Consider the following 20,290-nt stretch of genomic DNA (forward strand, 5'->3'; position numbering starts at 1 on the left):
TTCATACAGCCTGTCAACTTCTGGGGAGAATGAGTACAGTGGGAATTCAGTATTCCCTGAGAGCTGCAGCTTTGGGAGCCTGGGGTAAGGCTGCCATCCAGAGGTTTTGTGCGGTTCTGTCTTGTGCGGATGGGGGATCTGGACTGTTTGATCGATGGCCCTTTGGGACAGCTCTGCTTCTTATTTACACGTCTAGATTTTGCAGTAGCCTTCCCTTTCTTCTAGAGTTCCTTATCTCTTTCTCCTTGAGGAAAGTAAGAGCAGGTAAGGGAACAAAGACAAAAAAAGGAAGTGTTGTAGAAAGATTCCTGTTATAACACCTTGAGAGAGTTGAGGCAATAAAATACTTAGTGTGGTGTAAAAGCTATTACTGGCATCAAGGTTCATTAAACCTATAATGCACAATCAGATTGTTAGGTTGCCTAGTAAGGCACAGATATCATAAAAATACTTCTATCCTTCTCACACCACTAAGGAAGTAGTTTAATGTAAAGCTAACAGTGACTATTTTCTGACCTAAACCTATGTGTGTTGTTGGAAGATTATGCTAAGAACCTCCTATAATCTGACAAATCAATTTTTGATAATATTAGATTGTATTTAGTTTCAAATGAACTGTGTGTTTTCTCACTGGTGCATATTAGGCAAGTTGAGAAGAAAATAATTTAGCTTATATGCCTTCCAAAATAGTAGAAAGTATGACTGAAAAAGATCTGGAGAGTATTTTAGTTTTGTGTTGTGAACTGTTTATATCAGGACTTCTTACAGATATTTGACAATGTCACAAATCAGAACACTATTTCAGATGCAAGTGTTGACTTTCAACTAAATTAAGCATAAATATTAATGTGGTGCAAGAGTGGCGTTTTACAATATTTGGGTTTTCAGTGGATAGGCAATTAGGAGACTGATTTATTTCTTTGCTTTTCCATGTTTACTATCACTGTGGTTCTTGACAGGAAGGAAGAGAGGTAGGAATTTATTATTGTTCTTTGTGTTCACAATAAAATAATTAATTTCCATGGATGTCCTTTACTAATAGGTCAAAGGAAACAGACTGGCAGCCTTATTTCACTACACGACTTGTTGATGACTTTGGCACTCATCTTCGAGTTTTCAGAAAAGCTCAGCAAAGGATAGCAGAGAAAGGCAATCAGATGAAAGGTAATGGGAAGTTTTTTTTTTATTTGAGTCTGAGTAGGCTGGTATCTTATGTGTGTGTAATATAGTTAGCTTTGTTTTATAATTCAAGTTCTCTCTCAAATTTCTAGTCTTGACAAAAACATTCTTTTTTTATTTCTTTTGCATAGATCAAGCTGAGGAACTTGTAGATACATTCTTTGAGGTTGAAGTTGAAATGGAAAAAGAAGTCTGTCGTGATCTAGTCTGCACTTCTCCCAAAGATGAAGAAGGTCTCTCAATATTATCTTCTGAGTAAATCTTTTAGTATGGGAGTCTAATTTAAAGTACTAACAATTGTGTTCACAGTATGAAATGCATTAAAATCTTAGCATATGACTTTCAAAGTGTGGTTATCTACCATATGTGTATATTTCTTCTGATTTGGAGATATTAATGTGATAACTAAAATGAAGCATGTACCTATGTAAGTCTTCCTCCTTTCATTGGAAGAATTTTAAGATAAAAATATTTTTTCCGGGGAGGGAGGGGATAGTTTTGTAGATTCTTATTGCTTTTTGGTAGATGTGCCTTCCTTATCACTATTCTGCAGTCTTCCTGCAAAAAGCACTATATTTTTTGGTAAAGTGGAAGGAGGGGAGAAAAACCTGAATATGCTAAGTAAGGAAAATGCACTAGAGTTGGATTGTTGGGTTTTTTTTTAATCTTGCAATTTGGCTTTTGTTGTCTTGGGTTTGAGGTACATCTTTTTCATCAGTGCTGCTTGTATTCCATCTGAAAGGTGTTACCGTAATGCTAGGAATAAAAGCATTACAGAGATACATGTATTGTATGTTTGAACTCAGAATTAAGGATTTATCTATGGCATTTGGTGGTATCAGGTAAGATGTGAAGTAACATAATGTGAAATTGTGCTGAAGGGTTTTTGTTTGCCTTCTCTAGGATTCCTAAGGGATCTGTGTGAGGTTTTACTGTATATATTGCTACCTCCTGGAGACTTCCAGAACAAGATCATGCGATACTTTGTCAGGGTGAGTACAGACTCTAAAAGCCATCCCAATTCTTCGGTTTAATATCATAAAAATTTTTTAAACTGCTGGTCTTATTTTCTAAAATTGATCTAATTTAATATTAGGGTATTTTAAAAGCAGTAGAGTCTTGATAAGTGTTTAATAGCAGTGAACAGTTTGTCTGAAATGTTTTTGAAGGTTCTTTTAGTTCTATCATGACAAAAGCGTGAGAAAGTGGATGTTAGTTTTTTTGAGATTGTTTATTCTTGAGGAGGTTTTTCTTGTAATTTCTTGCAATTACAAATTACATTTGTAGTGTTAATTGGAAGAGAATGTGGTAGTGCCTATTAAATGTTCTCTGTAATTACACTTTTGTCTTTTAAGCTCTACACAGTAATGTTTAAATTGTTGCAGTTATACTAACTTTATCAATAAGTGTAAAAATGATGATATAAAAATCCTTTGTTTTTTAGGAAATCCTCTCCCGAGGAATTCTTCTTCCATTAATAAACCAGCTCAGTGATCCTGATTATATTAATCAGTATGTCATATGGATGGTAAGATATAAAATGTTGAAAATTATTTGTATTTCCAGAACATTTTCATATAAAGCTTTACTCATGTTCCCTATAATCACGATGGATAGGTGTCTGGTGTAAACGTTACCAATAGATATGTCGGCAGACATAGTAAACTTAGGGCTGCTATACTAAATTTTATACACACATAAAAAAAGAGTCTATATATCTGCACTCCTCATTTTGATTGTTCAGCAAAAGTTGCCTGACTGAGGACAAATATATCAACAAAATGTAAAGTTTAGTCCTGTGACTGTTCTGCTTGGCTGTTTGGGAATTATGGCAGTACCCATGGAGGTGTTTTCCCCTGACTTTGTTTACAGTTTGGCCTTTCAGGCTTAAGAGGCCTCAAGAATGAAAACTAAGAAACATTTATTTTCTGCTAAGGAATTTCAGGGCAATTACTTTAGGACTGTTTGTGTTAACACTAAATAATTCAATGGAATGGGCAGAAACAATTTTTTTTTTACTTTGATAACTCTCTAATGCACCTGCAAGAAAAGCCCCTAAAATTTTAAAGTAGTATTATATAGTAAAGCTAACATAAAGAGAATATTTATGCTTTAATTAACAATATAGATTCTTTGGAAAGCAAGTTAAAACTTACTCTTATATGTTATTATCCTGTATAGTTCATGAATCAAGTTTAATTTTTTTCCCCAACTTCTCTCTTCTTATTCATATATTTTGGTCTTATAGTGTACATTTAATTCTATGCTGAAAATACCTTTGTATTTCAAAGTTCTTCTTATGTATGGAATTATAAGTGTATATGTGCAGGCTTCAAGTGTATATGTGCAGTGTTTCCTTCACTCCAGCCTCCTTCACTTATTGTAAAAGTTTGCACACATTCTACTGGAACCTAGCTTTAGTAAGAAAAAATATTGCTCATCTGGACCAGAATTTTCAATTTTCGATTCCCCTCTCCTCCTACGTGTGTTCTTTATTTGTAACTTGGCCTCATTCTTTATTTACTGAGCACTGCCCCCAGCTGCATCCAGAGATAGGATTCTGAGCTTTTTATAAAGCTTTCTGTTATGATAGTGGTGTCCCAAATAACTAATTTTCAAAATTGCTTTCTGAGATGAAGAAACAAATCTGCTGGCCAAAAGATAAGGAAAAATTTTAATACAAGTCTTATGAAATGGAGATTGTTGCAGAAATTAAGGTCAGAAGTAGAGATGACTGAAATAACTCCTGTCTCCTTTTGGAACCTTTAACATAATGTCACACTTGAATGAAAAGATCAGTTTCTGGAAAAGAGAGGTTTAATTCCAGGCATGCTACAATCCTATACTAATTCTGTTGCAATAAAATACAAAGCTTCAATACAAAATCAGAAGTTAATTCAAAGTTCTCTCTTCACTGTGAAATTCACAAACTTACAAAATGTTTTAAGTTCAAGTACTGGTTGTACTATTACTTTAAAAGCAGATTTTTAGGGAGATTTTTCCATTAACTTTGATCAATGGTATCCAGCTTCATTCTTTCTGCTTCGTGCAGTTCATGTCAATGCACTTCTTCGGTACAGACCAAGTGTTACATTTCCATATCAAAGTGAGCACTTAGAAGAGATGTGGGTGAAGTGACTTTTTTAGCTTCAGATGGTTGAGTTCTAACGTTCTTTACCCTCAGCACCTGTGTGCACGTGTTGTAAAGCTGCCAACCTTTCCCTGTTCTCTATGCTGCACTCAAAGCACAGTTTCCAGTGATCTTGGCAGCACAGCAGGCTTCCTTCACTTGCACAAATTCCTTTGAGTCCCTAGAGCAGGTTATGCCAATACTGGTAAAATTGTATGTATTTAAATAGCTTAATAGCATTTGCCAGGGTATCTGAATTAGGGTTCCAGAGAGGAGTCATGTAGATTTGTTTTTCCCTAAGTAGGTTATGATTACATTGTAGAATGTTTTGATTCTTTTTGTAATTCTGTATCTTAAGAAGCCATTACTCTGGGAGCATGTGTACTTGCAGGGGATCTTGGTGAAGCTGAACCTTTTCAGTGGTCTCACCATTTTCTGCCTGCTTAGCTAAGGAGATAATAGCAGAAGATGGTAGACTGGATTTTGGCAATATTCATTAAGGAGGTTGATGGATTTTCCATGTGTCTGTGTTGTAGTTCTTGGAAACAGAAAGTGATGAAGTGAAAAACTTTTTGACTATGCATGCTTTTTCTGTTTCAGTCCATGTAAAATTTGAGTACCAAAAGGAAAATTTAGAAGTGTCAAAGAGCTTTCAAAATACCACTTTACAGTGCTGTATCAAACCAATTCACTTGAAGAAAAATCATGTCATGTACTTTTAGCTGGTTTGCATTACTTACACTGTAAAACTTTGTGTTTCAGATTCGTGATTCCAACTGTAACTATGAGGCCTTTATGAATATTATTAAATTAAGTGATAATATAGGCGAGTTGGAAGCTGTGAAAGATAAAGCAAGTGAAGAATTGCAATATCTTCGATCTCTAGATACAGCAGGAGATGGTTAGTGCTGCATTGTTTTGCAAAATATGAAATGTATTTACCAGCATGATCGCTGTAGAATATTGTAACAATTAAAAAATAGCTCTGATGCAGCATAGTATAAAGTATTTTATTAAAAAAATGCATAAGAATTGATAAAACTCAAGTATTTGTTTTCATAAGGGTTTTGTTGGTTCATGTGTTTGATTCCTTTTTGTAAGTATAGAGAATTAAGTTTGCTAAGTGTATTTCTGTTAAATCAGAACTGCCTGACTGGTGGTTCTGAATTTTGGTAATATTTAAGGTATTAATTGTAGTCAGTTAACCATTAATCTGAAAAAGGGAAAAGAAAAATAGTTCTGCTTGTTCACTTCCACTAGCAAGCTATTTAAACTGAAAAAAAAAAAACAAACTGAAGACTTTATTTATTTAGTCATCTGTATTGCCTGTCTTTGTTTTTGCTTGCAGATATCAACACTATAAAAAATCAAATAAACAGTTTATTATATGTTATTAAAGTATGTGATTCAAGAATTCAGAGGTTGCAGTCAGGAAAAGTAAGTGTTTTAAAATTTTTTTGGTTTCAAAAGAGCGAGGTTGCAAATGACTGGCTAGTTGTTAGTTTTGCTTGTTTTATAATTAAGGGTTGATAGAGTTGATATGTTTGGCTTTACTTAGTTTCTTGACTCCCTTAATTTGGCCTAGATTTGGTTCCAAGATAATATAATATTCTGCATGTATTGACTATTAAAGTAAGTAAGCATTCTATAGCTGGACCTGAAGGTATTTCTGTAATAGCAAGAAGTGTCATATAGGCAGAAGAAAATGTGACAGAGATTAATTTAAGTTGTGGTGAACTGCAGCCCCTCAAATGCTGAAATTAATTTTTGTTAATTTATTTTCTGCTACTGTCACTGTTGATGAGGTATTCAGGGTTAATTTGATCTGTAGAGAATTACATGAACAGCAGTATTAAAATCCAGCTTATCATGTAGCAGAACAGCTGCAGCTGGTTTTGAAGACAAATAATTAAGAAAACACAACCTTCTAATCTAGACCTTAATTTACTAGTGATCATGAAAATAGCTAATCATTGCGATATTACTTTATTATATGTAATGTAATATTTTTAACCTATATGCTTTGTAGTAAGTAGAAGTTTTAAAAGTTAATTTAAAAAAAGGCTATGAACACACTGAACTGTGTCTTACAGGAAATAGATACTGTGAAACTGGCAGCAAACTTTGGAAAACTTTGCACAGTCCCTCTGGACCATATTCTGGTAGACAATGTTGCACTACAGTTTTTTATGGGTAAGTGTTAATTTATCTGATCTGTTTTATTTATAAAGAATATGCTAACTCACAGGACAGTGTACTTGGAATTGCTAAGTGTCAGTACTAAGAATATCCATCACTTTTGTTGGTGATTACAGTCCTTTTAATGCAGTAGATGGACACAGTCCAGGAACTTCCTGGAGTGTGTGGGAGGTACTTCCTGACACAGCTGGTAAGGCAGCCAATCTAAAAAGGCACCTGTCTGAACCTGTTGTTTGCAAACAGGTTGATGTGATAATTGGAGGCTGTCTTAGGCATAAAATGAACATCCTCAGTCAGTTTGTAGGATGACGCTTAAGCTGGGCAGGAGTGTTCATCTGCTGGAGGGCAGGAAGTCTCTCTAGAGGGAAGAAGGCTGAATTTATGGCCCAAGATGATTTGTATGAGATTCAGTAAAGCCAAGTGCCCAGGTCCTGCACTTGTGTCAACCCCAGGCAGTGCTGCAGGCAGGAGCAGAGTGGCTGGAAAACTGCCTGGCAGAAAAGCACCTGGGGGTGCTGATTGTCAGCAGCTGAACATGAGCCAGGTGACCAAGAAGGCTAATGGTATCCTTGCTTGGATCAGCAATAGTGTGGCCAGCAGGATTAGGGCAGTGATTTCTCCCCTGTACTCAGCACTGGCGAGGTCACACCTCAAATCCTGACCTTCACTGCAAGAAAGACATTGAGGTTCTGGAGCATGTCCAGAGAAGGGCAAAGAAGCTGGGGAAGGGTCTGGAGCATAAGTCTTATGTGGGGTGTCCCAGGAAACTGGGGTTTCTTAGGCTGGATAAAAGGATGCTCAGGGAGGACCTTATCACTTCCTACAAGTGCCTGAAAGGAGGCTGTAGTGAGGAGAGGGCTCCTCTCCTCTCCTAGGCAGCTAGCAACAGGGTGAGAGGAAATTGCCTCAAGATGTGCCAGATGAAGTTTAGATTGGGTATTAGGAAATATTTCTTCACCAAAAGGTGAAGCATTGGCTTGACAGGCTGCCCTGGGAAGTGGTAGAGTCACCATCCCTGGAGGCATTTAAAAGATATGTAGATGTGGTGCTTAGGAACATGGTTTAGTGGTGGACTTGAAAACTGTTAGATTGACAGTCTTGAACATCTTTTCCAGTATAAATGATCCCATGATTCTATGAACCTGTTTTTTAGAAATTCAGTTTCAACTTAGTCTACATTTGTATCATGCTGTACAAGCCTGTTATATTCACACAGTAGTGAAGGATTCACATTTTACATGTGCAGTTGAGGATTCAGTGCTTAGTTCCTAGACTTTGCTCTCTTTTTTTACTGATTATCACCAATATGTATATATACACATAAATATCACCAATATGTATATGTATTTTTTAATTGACTCTATATGGCAAGTATTCCAGATGTATAACCAGATCCTGGTGTTTCATATGTAGTCAACATAATAGAGAATTCCTATTCCAAGATGCACGACAGTAACTAAGGTCATGTGGTGTCTGTTTTCTGTAGATTACATGCAGCAAACTGGTGGCCAAGCACATCTGTTTTTCTGGATGACAGTGGAAGGATACAGGGTTACAGCACAGCAGCAACTGGAGGTACTTCAAAGCCGGCAGAAAGATGGAAAACATCAGACTAATCAGACCAAGGGTCTATTAAGAGCAGCTGCATTTGGAGTTTATGAGCAATATTTATCAGAAAAGGTAGGAATAACTTCATTCTGTTTGTTTGTTTATTCTTTGTACTGATACTTCTTTATTATGGTTATGGCTAAGTTAATATGAAACGGTTGTTATGTAGTACAAGTTGCTTACATGGCGACATTTAAGCTATTGCATGTGTATCTTCTCTCTCATCTCAAGCAGTAAGGAAGACTTCCTCTTTTGTGTTCCCCCTCATTTATAAAGGCTCATATTGCCACTGACTGCCTTGTCAGATGCACTGTGTTCCTCAGAAGTTGACTTTCTAGAATATGCAAACTAGAGACAGAATAAAAAGACAGAATAAAGACAGAATAAAAAAAAGTCTCTCTGCGTATGCTGTCCTTTTCCTTCCCTTTATTCTGCCCTCTACCCTTGCCTGCCCCCTTAAGAAGTGTTAAAAAAAATGGAACTGAATATTTGTCCAAACTTGGATTATGATTGGGTTTTCAAATGAAATAGCTTCCTGTGACTCTCTACAATTATCTGTGTAAATTGCTCAAATATCACCATTGGGTATCTTTCAATAGGCAGTAAGGATTCCTCTGTGGAAGAAACTGCTCATCAACTTGTATTGACAAAGCATCTTTGTTCTGAATTTGTGTGTGCATAAAAATCGCCTCTCACTCAGAAATGGGCAGTTGACAAACTGTTAGCCTTTCTTCAGATGTTTCAGAACTTCATCCTATTACTTTTTTATTGGCTTGTTCTTGATTTCTGAATCTTAATCTTTTTCATAAATAAATAAAAACTGTTTATAAATCTGAGTAAATCTGATTTAGGTACTGCTTCAAAATGTATTTATAAATTGTTTTTGAGGCAATACTTAGTGTTTAATAGTGAAATTTCCAAGTTTTAATACAAACTCTGAACTTAATTTTGGGGGTGGATGGGATCTGACTCCTATCATATGTTCTAGACAGTTACAGAGATACTTGTGAAAAAGAAATTGAATTTACTTAGAGAGTTGCAGCATTGTATTGGATTTTATTTGATAAAGTAGAACTTTCTTATTTTTATGCTGCAAAAGTTGATTTAGATCTCTATGACAGGCATCTCCAAGAGTTAATATTGATGACAACTTAGTAGCAAAACTTGCAGAAACACTGAACCATGAGGATCCAACACCCGAAATCTTTGATGATATTCAGAGAAAGGTATACTCTATTCATCCTTTATTTCATAAGAACTGTTTATGCTATAGAGTATAGAACATAACTACAGATCCTAGAAGAGAAGGAAGTCAAATATCTAAACCCTAAAAGCTGTTCTATGTTCTGTTCTATGAAAATCACACTCTCTTAAAATTGTCAACTTTTGCTTTTCCATTCTTTAGCCCATGGTTTTCAAAGCAGTAGACAAAAGGAGTAGGTGTCCTTCCTGTATAAATCTAAGTATGAAACACAATTTAGAATTACCATGTTTTTATTTGTGTTAATGCACCAATTTAAGAAAAATGTCATGAGTAGACTAAAACATAGAATATTTGTTCAGTTTTACTTCTCTTTTTTAAAGGTGAATGTAATGGTCCCATCTTAAATCCTATAGCTGTTCCCAGAAATTTGTTTGACTCATCCGTTTCTGCAAACTTGCCCAGTGAAGCACTAGAAGCAGCAAGTACTGAAGAAAAAGACAATATATTTACTCCCTGCATATGTAGACTTTATCATTCAAGTCTAATACATGTATTTAAAAAGGAAAAGTGAATGATGAATATTCTGGCAATAACTTACATACCCAGTCTGAAATGTTTTTTTTTTAGATCGTTACTTCAATGTTCTCATTCATGCTACAAATTAGTGATATGAGCTGTAGAATTTAGACTCACACTATTGTATGTGGGACTCCATTTAAGACTAATTAAAGCCCCTTGTGAAATCTGGGCCTTACTTGTGAATTCTGCTGAAGAGCATAATTTTCCCATATGTTACAAAGGAAATGAACTTCCTGAAAACTGTATGGATTGGGTTTTTTCCTATTCTTACTAGATGATAGTACTTGAACAGTGGTCCATGGAAAAAAATAATTAAAATATTCTAGAGTTGACATGAGTATCCAAACATTAAAAATTAATTCCTGCTATGTATAGATACTTGTGTGTATGCTATGAAGGTAAATTATTTGAGGTGGTGTGATTAAATCTTTGCGAGGTATGGCTATATTGTATTGGCTAAACTAGAAATTGTCAGAAAGGTCACATATGGTGTCTTCTCTCCCCTTCTTTTCCTCTTCTCACCTCTTGCCCTTAGTGTTTGCAGGTCTACATTTATAGTTTATCCACAAGGAGGGACTGAGATAACCTTTTATGAAATGGATAAAGACAAAATAGGTTTATACTGCAATTGGAAGGGTTAAGAGCAGAGGACAGGAGCATTTACAACTATGGTGCTACTTCTCTTCCTAGATGTGCACATCTGACTAGTTAGATATTGTCTGATAACCTTTTCATTACGAGTAAGTCAGAGACATGTATGCGCAGGTACTTCTTGTTCAAGTAGAATTTATGAAAACTAGTTTGATTAATTAAAAAAATGCAATAAGTATTTCTGAATTTGGCATTTTTGTTTCAATAAGGTGTATGAGTTGATGCTGCGAGATGAGAGGTTCTACCCTTCATTCAAGCAGAATGTATTGTATGTGCGTATGTTAGCTGAGCTGGATATGCTGAAGGATCCCAGTTTCAGAGGATCAGATGATGGTGAAGGAGGTGAGCTCTGTATCTCTAAGGGGTATTTCCTGGGACCATTATTTTCTCTGCTTTAAAATGAGAATAAAAAAATTATCCACACTGTTTTTAGGAAGTGAAATACTCCTGTGGTGTCTCTGATACTTAAATTTATTTTCCTCCTTGTGCTTTTGTGTGTAAACTCACATAGGGTTTTCACTGTAGTAAGTTTATTAATCTTACATAATTTCTTGTCTGGTCTTGGTAACTAGTTTGTCACTAAAATAAATATGCAATTCTTCCATTCTACTTTTTTTGTGAAAATATTTAAAACTCTTCAATATGTTGGGTTTTTTAATACATAACTATACTCCTCTCTGGAAATAGAAGTTGAAAGTACGTAGGAGATGTGACTTTTTAAAGGAAATAAAATCATTGTTCTTGTTAACTGAAGTACAAATCCAGTGGAAATTGTTTTCACTGTTGAACTAGCTCGTTAACAGAGCAGTACCCTGTGGGGATATAAATTTTAAAAAATGTTACCTGAAGAATTTATTTAGACTCTTTATAAACCTACATTTCTTTAAGTGTCTTTACTGGAAATTTGAAACTCTTGCATGTTGCATGCAGCATTTTGCCCAGTGCCACAATTCTCCTTCATTTTTCATAATGTTTTGTGAATGCATTTTTATTTATGTGTGATCTTACAATGGGGAAAAATCTTCTGACTTGGCTTTTCCTTTCCTTTTCCTCACTGCTCCCAGAATCTTTTAATGGGTCTCCTACTGGCAGCATAAATCTGGTAAGTGCTTGGATTTCTTTTTTTTCTGGTCCTCAACAGTAGAGAAAGTGTGATAAAATATTTTAACTTAATGTACATTGCAGGTTTTACTTCACTGCAGTTGAATTTCTGAAAAAGTTTTTCAGTCAGATTGAAACACACAAGTTATTAATTACTCTGTAAGATAAACATCTCCTTTTTGTGTTTTCTCATGTTCAATGAAATTTTACATTGTTTCTCACAGAAATAGTTAATTTATGGAAATCATAATTTCTTATCCCTATTTGCTTTTCTTAAATAGATATAAATTTGGAGTTACATAATAATAGGTGAAAACAAATCCTTTGAAAGAGAAATCTCAAAGGATTAAATTCAAATAGACTGTAAAATGCAGCATTTAATTACATATTTCTTGGTTGATTTTTTTTTTCATTAGGACATGATTTGGAAGCATTAAAGTATCTGGAGTTTATTCCAGCCATGAGTCTGTGGTTTTGTTTTTTTTTTTTTTTTAATCTGTCTAATTTCAAGTTAATTTTTATTTTTAAGTGATTCTTGACCTGTGTCAGTTTGTCAAAACCTTTTCTTTGTTAAATGATTGTACCTAAACCAAAAATGCAAATACATTTATTTAAAAAGGAGAAATCATAAGAAGGTTGGTATATATCCTCCTCATGTTTTTACAGACAGTGTGTAGCTAAGCCACAAAGTACACAAGATTCAGTTGGGCATATGACAGTATGTTTCCAAACCTTTTCATTTTGTGAAGGTTTACATAGATATTTACAATCTACATGCAATTTCCTGGATTGTGTGATGCCTGGGCCCTTCTAGTTTGTTCTTGGAATATGCTATAGGTCCTTAGGAGTTCCATTGCATTGATAAGGTAATGCTTGCATGAAAAGGAATGAGTGTTTTCTAAAGGAATACACGTAACATTAATGTCAACGTGTTTCAGCGTGAAGATTTGTTGTTCATGGGGTTCAATTTTTTGTGGATTTTTTTTAATTTTAGTTTTGGATTTTTTTTTTAATTTAAACTGGGATTTTCTTTCCTATTATTTTCCTGTTGTTGACATTTTGAAACGTAAAGAAAAGGAGAGGTGTTTAGCTGATACAATTTATGCAAACTCCTGGTAGAGGCAGAAGAAAAACTTAATTTAGCCATATTTTTTCACAAGAGCCTTTTAATTGACTAATCTCTTTAAAAGATCTTTCAAATGTCTTTAAAGTACTCTTTCTAATAATGTTGTGCCATACCAGAGTTATATTTTATGGATGAGGATTTGTCATTTTTGTGGCTTATCTGGCTAATGGTTATCTGCTGCTTCAAGTGACTTTCCAAGCTAAGTTAGAAAGTCCTAAAGAGTTTACCAAGCACTGTTGCACTGCAAATAGGTATTTGCATGGGACTCTTCAAAGACTTGATTTTTGCTTTTGTTGTGACAAGGGTATTTATAGAATACTACGTTTATAATAAAGAGTTAGGAACATTCTAGGAGAAATCCATAAGTAAATTTCTCTTTATGCAGAACTACTTACTTTTTTGTAGTCCATATTGTTCAGGATGTTCAGTGCTTTTACAGGTGTTTGAATACTGGTATATTAGTTTTTGCTGGCTGAATTCCATGTCAAGAGTAAATTTCTGTACACATAGTTTATCTCCCTTGTGTTAGTCTGTTACGTAAGAAAAATAGACCTTGGAAAGGTTACTTTAAAGGTCAGGAAATTTCTGTACTTGCAGCTAATGACAATGTATTAAATAAGATTGGGTTGTGATATTTTTAGGTTTTTAATTAACTTGTGTTCCTGTGAATATATCTAATGGTAGAGATATTAGCTCATATTAAATGTCTGTCTGTTGTGTTATCTGTTCAGGTTTCAACCTTTTAATTTACTTGTATTAATAGTTGCTGTATAGTGCCTTGCCACAGTAGTTGAGTGTTTCCTAAAGTTTCTATTATAAAATAAATTTTCTGCAATTCATACTTTCACTGGAAGAATTTGGAAGAGAGGCTCAAAACTGTTTTGAGGAAAAGTTGTTTTACAAAAAAAAATCTTAATTCCTGCCTTTTAATTTGATACATTAATCTGCTATATTAAATCAGTGGGTCACATTTTGGGAGTATAAAATTATTGTAAATATTAATAGACTCTTGCAGATTTCCTCTAAAGGATCCATAATGGGAGCTTTGCATTGAGTAAATACAAGGATTTACACAGGTGTTCCAAGACCTTGAAGGGCAGCAGAAGTGACTGGGTTGAACTTTTGGCAATCATTAGCATATGTCAGCTTGAGCCCCACTCAGTAATCACAAAGAAATCTGAACTTGAGTGACAGTGAAGGGAAGCAGGAAAACAAGAAATAATTATGCCTTTAAAAACTATAACAGTACCTTAATGTCAGTATTTTGTAGCAAACAAAACATTTGAGCAGTTGGCTGTTACTTGTCTTCTTTTGTAACATCACATCACTTCTATCTTATTGATAATTAAATCCTAGAGCTTTAAAATCAAGCACTTTATCCAAGCTTTCACAAATGTCTTCTGCTAGCCAGTCTCAAGTGACACTCTGCTCATAAATTGAACACAGCATTATGGAGCAGCACACCTGACAGGGTCATGGCTGTCCAAGGGACTCGATCAAAAATGGGTTAAGTGGGAGTGTTGTGTCCAACAATGACTGAAAACAAGCATAAAGATTAAAGGAAAGCCCATTTATGGTGATACTTTACCAGAATAACTCTCCAGCATCCAATAACTTATAGATTCTTGAGGTAAAGATGTCTGCTGTCACAATATTTTTGCATAAATTCATCTGTTCTACCATTCGACAGACATAAACTTCTAGCACTATAGCATGTAGTGGCAAAACAGATTTCCTGAGAAGGGCTTTTCTTTCTTCTACCTTTTCTCAGTCTGGGGCCTTGGTACTAAAAGTGTACAAACATATGATTCAGGAGACTCCCTACTGCAACACATGTTATTCAGACACTTTTAAGCTGCCTTTTATTTGGTATCTAGACTTTATAACAGAAATGTTATTTCCCTTACCTTCAGTAGTAGACATTTAGGCAGAGACTGATTGAGATGGTTGAGGCAGAAAAGAGCCATTCCTTGTAGAGAACTAGAAGAGGAAGCAATGGAGTATTCTATTGGGATATTGTGGAGTTGATAAAGATTCAGATGAAGAAGGGGCAAGAGCAGAGTCTTTATATAATTCATGTTTAAGTCCAGCCTATATTTTGATTGTGATTTCGTATATGGTTTTATGTTTAAGGAAACAGATTTAGAAACTGAATTGATGTAGGTAGAGGTTTTAGTTTGATATGGGAATGGCACTGCTAACCGCTAAGTCCCATTGTAGGTAACTTTTTGTGGTAAATCACTATTAAACTGGCTTGGTTAAATTATAAAAGATAGCAAATAGCTATATTCATTTCATTCTGAATGTGTTTCTTTGGAGAATTTTAGAATTCTGGGGTAAAACACATAAAGTAACTGGGATCTGAGTGTCTGTGAATTATACTTAGGTAGCTCCAACTCTTATTTTTTAACTGGTAATTTAAGATTAGGATGCATAGTGGCCCATCCTCTAATTCTGTCAGTTGCATAAGCAGGTCTTCCAACAGTCTTGAAGAGCTTTATTGTGTTAAATCTTAGTAATCAGATGTATTAATTTTAGCTGAAACCAAAGCTTCTCTAAAAGACCCACTAGACTTCTTTTGATACCAGTAATTATTAGATATGGAGACAGAGCATTAACCAGCTGAGAATGTACCTGTTCATTTTTTACGACAGAAAATATTCCTGAGAAAAATGTTGGCTTTTATTTTTTTTTTTACATAAAGCAGAAAAACTTCCAGTTTCTACTGCTGTGTAACATTTGTGTAGAGCATAAAGACATTTGAAAGAAGGCAGAATGCTATGAAGGTAAAAGCCAAACACAACATCTGTTACACAACAGCTGTATCTCCCCAGTTGTTTGTGAGCTTTTCTGGTTTTATTTTGGTTTTTTTTCCCAATGCTCAGTAAAAGACCATTTTTAGCTGTACTTTCATTAGGGTTGAGATATCAAACTGGAGTGGCAAATATGTTTGATCAAATATGAGTGGTCACAAAACTATGTGTGAAAATGATGGGGGAAATAAAATGCCCTATACTGTGCAAAGGAATGGCTTTGGTAACCAAGTAGTACAAGCACCTGCATTGTTAGGGTGCGCTTTTAGTAGTGAACTGAAAGTTTGAAAATTAAATAGATTAATCAAAACACATCTCAAATGCAATGTATTTCTGATCTTATTCTTTTTTTCACATTTTTTCCTCCTATATTATCTCCCTACCCTGCAGTCTTTAGATGACCTTTCAAATGTCCCTGCTGATGAGACAGTTCAGCTCCATGCATACATCTCAGATACAGGTAAGTGAATCTGTTATGATGTCTTCTAACTTTTTTCCCACCATTTATTTTGAATTTTGTAGTATTACAGGCCCTTGAAATCTGATTGTCTCATTTTTTTGGCCTCATAAAATATTTGAATTCATATTTTCTATTAAGTCTTTCTGGAAATCTTTCCAGTATTTGTTCTGTTGGTCACAGACTATATATTTGTACTTAAAAAGTGATTTAATTTTTATTGTGTATAGTAGTATTATTATTACTACTACTTTTATCTCTGGAGAATCATCCATTAAACTTACTATTGAGTAGGATTTATTTTAGCAATTATCTAAAGAAATTTTGAAAGACATCTTTCTTTCTAGTCACAGAATTATAAGTCTTGACTGTTTCATTCTCTCAGTATAATACTTTTCCCTTATACTTTGTGCTTCCTTACTGGCTTAGCTAAGTTTAAGGAAGTGACTTCTGTTGTTTCTGTGATGGCATTTTTCATTATCTATTAAAAATTTTTCCTAGAAAGAAATTATTTTTCTTTGTTACATGAGAGGAAATAACAAAAATCTCAGCTATTATTTCAAATACTGTAATTAAATGAGATTACATTGGGCAATAAAATTGTGAAGTGATCTTCAGATACTTTTTGGGTAGATTTTACTATGCAATATGCTCTTAAATCTGTGCATTTATGTAGTGGACACATGCTGTCAGTAAGCATTCAGCTACTTCACATTTTAATTAAACCTATTCCAACTCAGTGTGAGGGTAGTGTGCAATCCAAGTGTAATGGTAGTCAGTCCTCAGGGAAAGGGGGAAAATGCGTTGAAAGTTAACCAAATTCTGCTTTTTTATTAAAATGGCCTGTCATACTTTTTTTCTGAATTAAACTTAGAAGTTTCATCTTTCTAACCTAAGAACAAAAGGTAAACTTAGAACCACATAAATTGTAAAATTTATAATCTTAAGGACAGCATGTATTGATAGCTACCATTATGACTTTGAATACATAATGCTCCAGTTGTATCAGGAAATCTCTACAGGTTTGTATTGCAAGATAGTATTAAACTGCATCTGTGAGCAGGTTCTTTTCCTCACCTAGTTACTATCCTTTCCTTTGTGTGAGGGTTATATACAGACAGGATTATCTCTGTTTGTTTCAGGATTCACACTGTCTTGGGTTGCAAAATAAATACTAATTAAGAGGCTATGGCATAAGGGACAGCAGGACAACTTCTTTCTTTTTCTGCCTGAGGTTCTGAAGATGCCACTTGGCAGTGCCCCTGGGATGTGGTCTGGTGGCTGCAGGGCCAAGTGGTCAGTGTGAATGTAGAGAATGGGGCTTGTGCAGCATCTGTAGTGCTGGGGGTTCCTGACTCAGCTCTCTGGGCAGTCTTTTGGCACCATCCTGACTGCCTGCTCATTCCCCTGGGGATTCAGCGCTCAACATTCTTCTTTTAGAGGTTGGATGTCAAAGACAAGATACTCTGTGCCCACTCTTCACCTTTCTAGTTTGTAATTCTTGCATAGGCAGTAGCTGAGACCTTGATTAAAAAGACTTTCATCTAGCCACTGGAAAACTGTATGTCCTGGATATTGGCTCAATACTTAGAAATACTACATGTGCCAATTTAAATGGTGTGCAGTGTAAACAATATTGGTTCTAGGTTATTGTCTAAATAAAATGGAAGGTTTTGAAACAAACTCTACTGGGAAAATTCTGTGAGGGAGGAAGTCCAAGAAGACTTAAATATTTAATGGAGATCAAAAAGATGTTTGCTTCTGTTTCAGATAGCTATATGTGTTCTTTTTATTTATGAATTGAATTTTCCATACAATGTGTGTGTGCACACACAGAGAATGCATTATTTATATGTACACACGTGTCTGTATGTATAGTTAACTAAAATAGCATGGGAAGTGATTTTTATCCTAGAGTTAATAACACACTGCTGAGTTAATAACAAACTACTGATGCCAATAACAAAACTGAATGCTTGCAGCTTGCAATCATTGTCTTGTATTTATAGACTTTTCTGGTGGGCAGACTTTTGCAATGTGGTTAGACTACTTTGCAGACTGGAATTTCTTCTGGTTTCACAGTTGTCTTTCACCTCCATCTTGAGTTCTTTAGGTTAAAATATTTTTTTAAAGTTCTATTTACTATGTAAAAGTTGAAATTTTTTCTGTTTCTTTATGTTTTGCATGTCATTGAAACCTGTCTAGCTTTAAAGCTGCTTAATCTCTATTTAAGTTTATGTAGTAAGTTTTGGAGGGTACCATACAGTGTTTAAGTTAAAGGGATAGTTTAGTCTTCTGCTTGCATGTCCATTTTTATCTTTCAAATCTGTCATTTCAGACATTTCTTCACTTCACATTTGTGTCCTTTCGTCTTCCTTCTTTCTGTTTGTTCCTTTTTTATTTTTGTTTTTAAAACTGCTAGTCTATGCTGACTCTGACCCATATGCTGTGGCAGGAGTGTGTAATGACCACGGCAAGACATATGCCCTGTACGCCATCACCGTCCACCGGCGAAATGCAAACAGTGAGGAGATGTGGAAGACATACCGGCGCTACAGCGACTTCCATGACTTTCACATGAGGATCACTGAGCAGGTTACCAATCTCATGAAAATCTTTATAGGTGCACTTTCCTGTAGTTTAATAATTGATGACTATACGATTGCTCTTTGAAAAAGAAATGGGACTTAGAAAGTTTCCCCCCCTCTTCCCATATGGCTTAATTTTACTTTATATCTTTGTTTGGAAGGGCTGTTGGTCTCCAAGAGAGTTAGTTATATTTGTCAGAGATTAAGAAATAAAAGCTGAGGTTGGGAAATAGCTATTTAGGTTTTAAGTGAATGTTAAGAATTGGTGGGGTCTCAAAAGGGAGAGATGGTAGCACTTCACTCTACTACTAGAAATCTGCCTTTTACTGCTGTACTTGTATTCTCAGACTCTTAATACTCCTAAAATGAAAGAAGGACGAAATAGAGAGTTGTAATTCACCAACTGGTACAAAGTAGAACCTACTGACATGAAAAAAGGATGAAAATACGGTGCCTTTAAAAGGAGGCTGAAGTGCTTTAAAACCAAGCCTTTGCAGAAGTCATTTAGACTGCATAATCTTTGAACTAGTCAGAAGTGTCAGTTTATATCCCTTTACTCTGTTATTAATTGAGAGTCATAGAGAACAAATTCTGTGCAGGTAAGTTAGCATTTTAAAGTTACAGCAGTAATAAAAATTGAAAAGGCTTTATTAAAAAAGCAAACATGTTGAATACTTAGATTAATTATAAATGAAGTCCAACTTTCCTTTGAATTTCTGATGGTCTTAGTGGGCTGTCAATAAAGTTAAAATATCAATTTTTTTTCCACCTATAAAAATTTATTTTCTTAAATTAATTCAGTGTTTTGAAGAATCGTGGATCTTGGAGTGAATTAACATCCTGCTGGTATGGGACAATCATTTAAAACCAACATAACTTCAAATGAGTAGAAATAAATGGCAAAAGCAAAGATGTTCAAAATATGAAAGCTCAACATTTCTGGTTGCTAAGTCTGATTGAATTTATGGAGACTGGAAATGTTAACCTAGAGCACTAAGATTGCAAAAAGTAAACATATTTCTGTGATTCACTGTGCAATCTCAGATGTTCCCAACAGTTTAGCTTTGTCTTGACAATAAAATAGACATTTTTACTGTCTTGTGTGCTTGTCTAAGATATTTACATTGACATGTTAAGGGTAAAAGTTGGAATCATTGATTTAAGATTAGTAAGAAGGTCAGGGACTGTTTTTGAGAGAAAATAGATAGTTGATCCAAAATGGAATTGAAGTAGTTCAAAGCATCTGAGTTTTTTTTCCTTAGAGCACTGAATAGGTTCACACCAGTTCCTATAGTCAGTCATGGAATAAATTCCATTTGAAGTAAATACCTATATTTAAAATAGAGGCTGCTAGTTGCTTATATTGCTTCTGGTTAGATATAAGAGTCCAAATGAAAACTAGACCATCTTCTGTTCAGTTATTTTCCCTTATGACCTACTTGCAAGGGAATGGGATTTCTAAAGTTGTAAAGAACTATTCTTTGGTGCTTCCTGCAGACCTTAAATTTTATATGAGCTTCGTGGCCTTCCAAAGTTTAATGATGCAGGAAGAGATCTTGCAAGGACTGAATGGAATCTGTATCTTTACTGTATCTGTATCTTTAATGTAATGTTGTGGTCTTTTCTAAAGAGGAAAAGGATGCAACCTGTTTCCA

At 34.9% G+C, this 20,290-nt stretch overlaps 1 protein-coding gene across 6 annotated transcripts in view; it reads left to right on the forward strand.

Moving 5' to 3' along the window:
* The window catches only part of SNX13 (sorting nexin 13), a 65,266-nt gene that overhangs the window by 32,495 nt on the left and 12,481 nt on the right, over positions 1-20,290 (forward strand). For 3 of the 6 annotated variants that reach the window (XR_011005235.1, XM_068209617.1, XM_068209646.1), the window contains 13 exons: positions 1,043-1,164; positions 1,311-1,412; positions 2,083-2,171; positions 2,624-2,707; positions 5,072-5,210; positions 5,658-5,746; positions 6,403-6,502; positions 7,995-8,188; positions 9,238-9,342; positions 10,760-10,892; positions 11,615-11,652; positions 15,981-16,050; positions 18,470-18,642. Coding sequence is in view for 5 of the 6 variants with exons in the window: in XM_068209617.1 (XP_068065718.1) it covers positions 1,043-1,164; positions 1,311-1,412; positions 2,083-2,171; positions 2,624-2,707; positions 5,072-5,210; positions 5,658-5,746; positions 6,403-6,502; positions 7,995-8,188; positions 9,238-9,342; positions 10,760-10,892; positions 11,615-11,652; positions 15,981-16,050; positions 18,470-18,642 (1,438 nt within the window). In the remaining variant the exon portion in view is untranslated. Of the gene's footprint in view, positions 1-1,042; positions 1,165-1,310; positions 1,413-2,082; positions 2,172-2,623; positions 2,708-5,071; positions 5,211-5,657; positions 5,747-6,402; positions 6,503-7,994; positions 8,189-9,237; positions 9,343-10,759; positions 10,893-11,614; positions 11,653-15,980; positions 16,051-18,469; positions 18,643-18,982; positions 19,117-20,290 lie in introns of those variants that run through there. The other 3 variants (XM_068209655.1, XM_068209626.1, XM_068209636.1) reach the window with 3 other exon arrangements.

Source organism: Anomalospiza imberbis, chromosome 1, assembly GCF_031753505.1.
Source record: "Anomalospiza imberbis isolate Cuckoo-Finch-1a 21T00152 chromosome 1, ASM3175350v1, whole genome shotgun sequence".
Lineage (NCBI taxonomy): Eukaryota > Metazoa > Chordata > Aves > Passeriformes > Viduidae > Anomalospiza > Anomalospiza imberbis.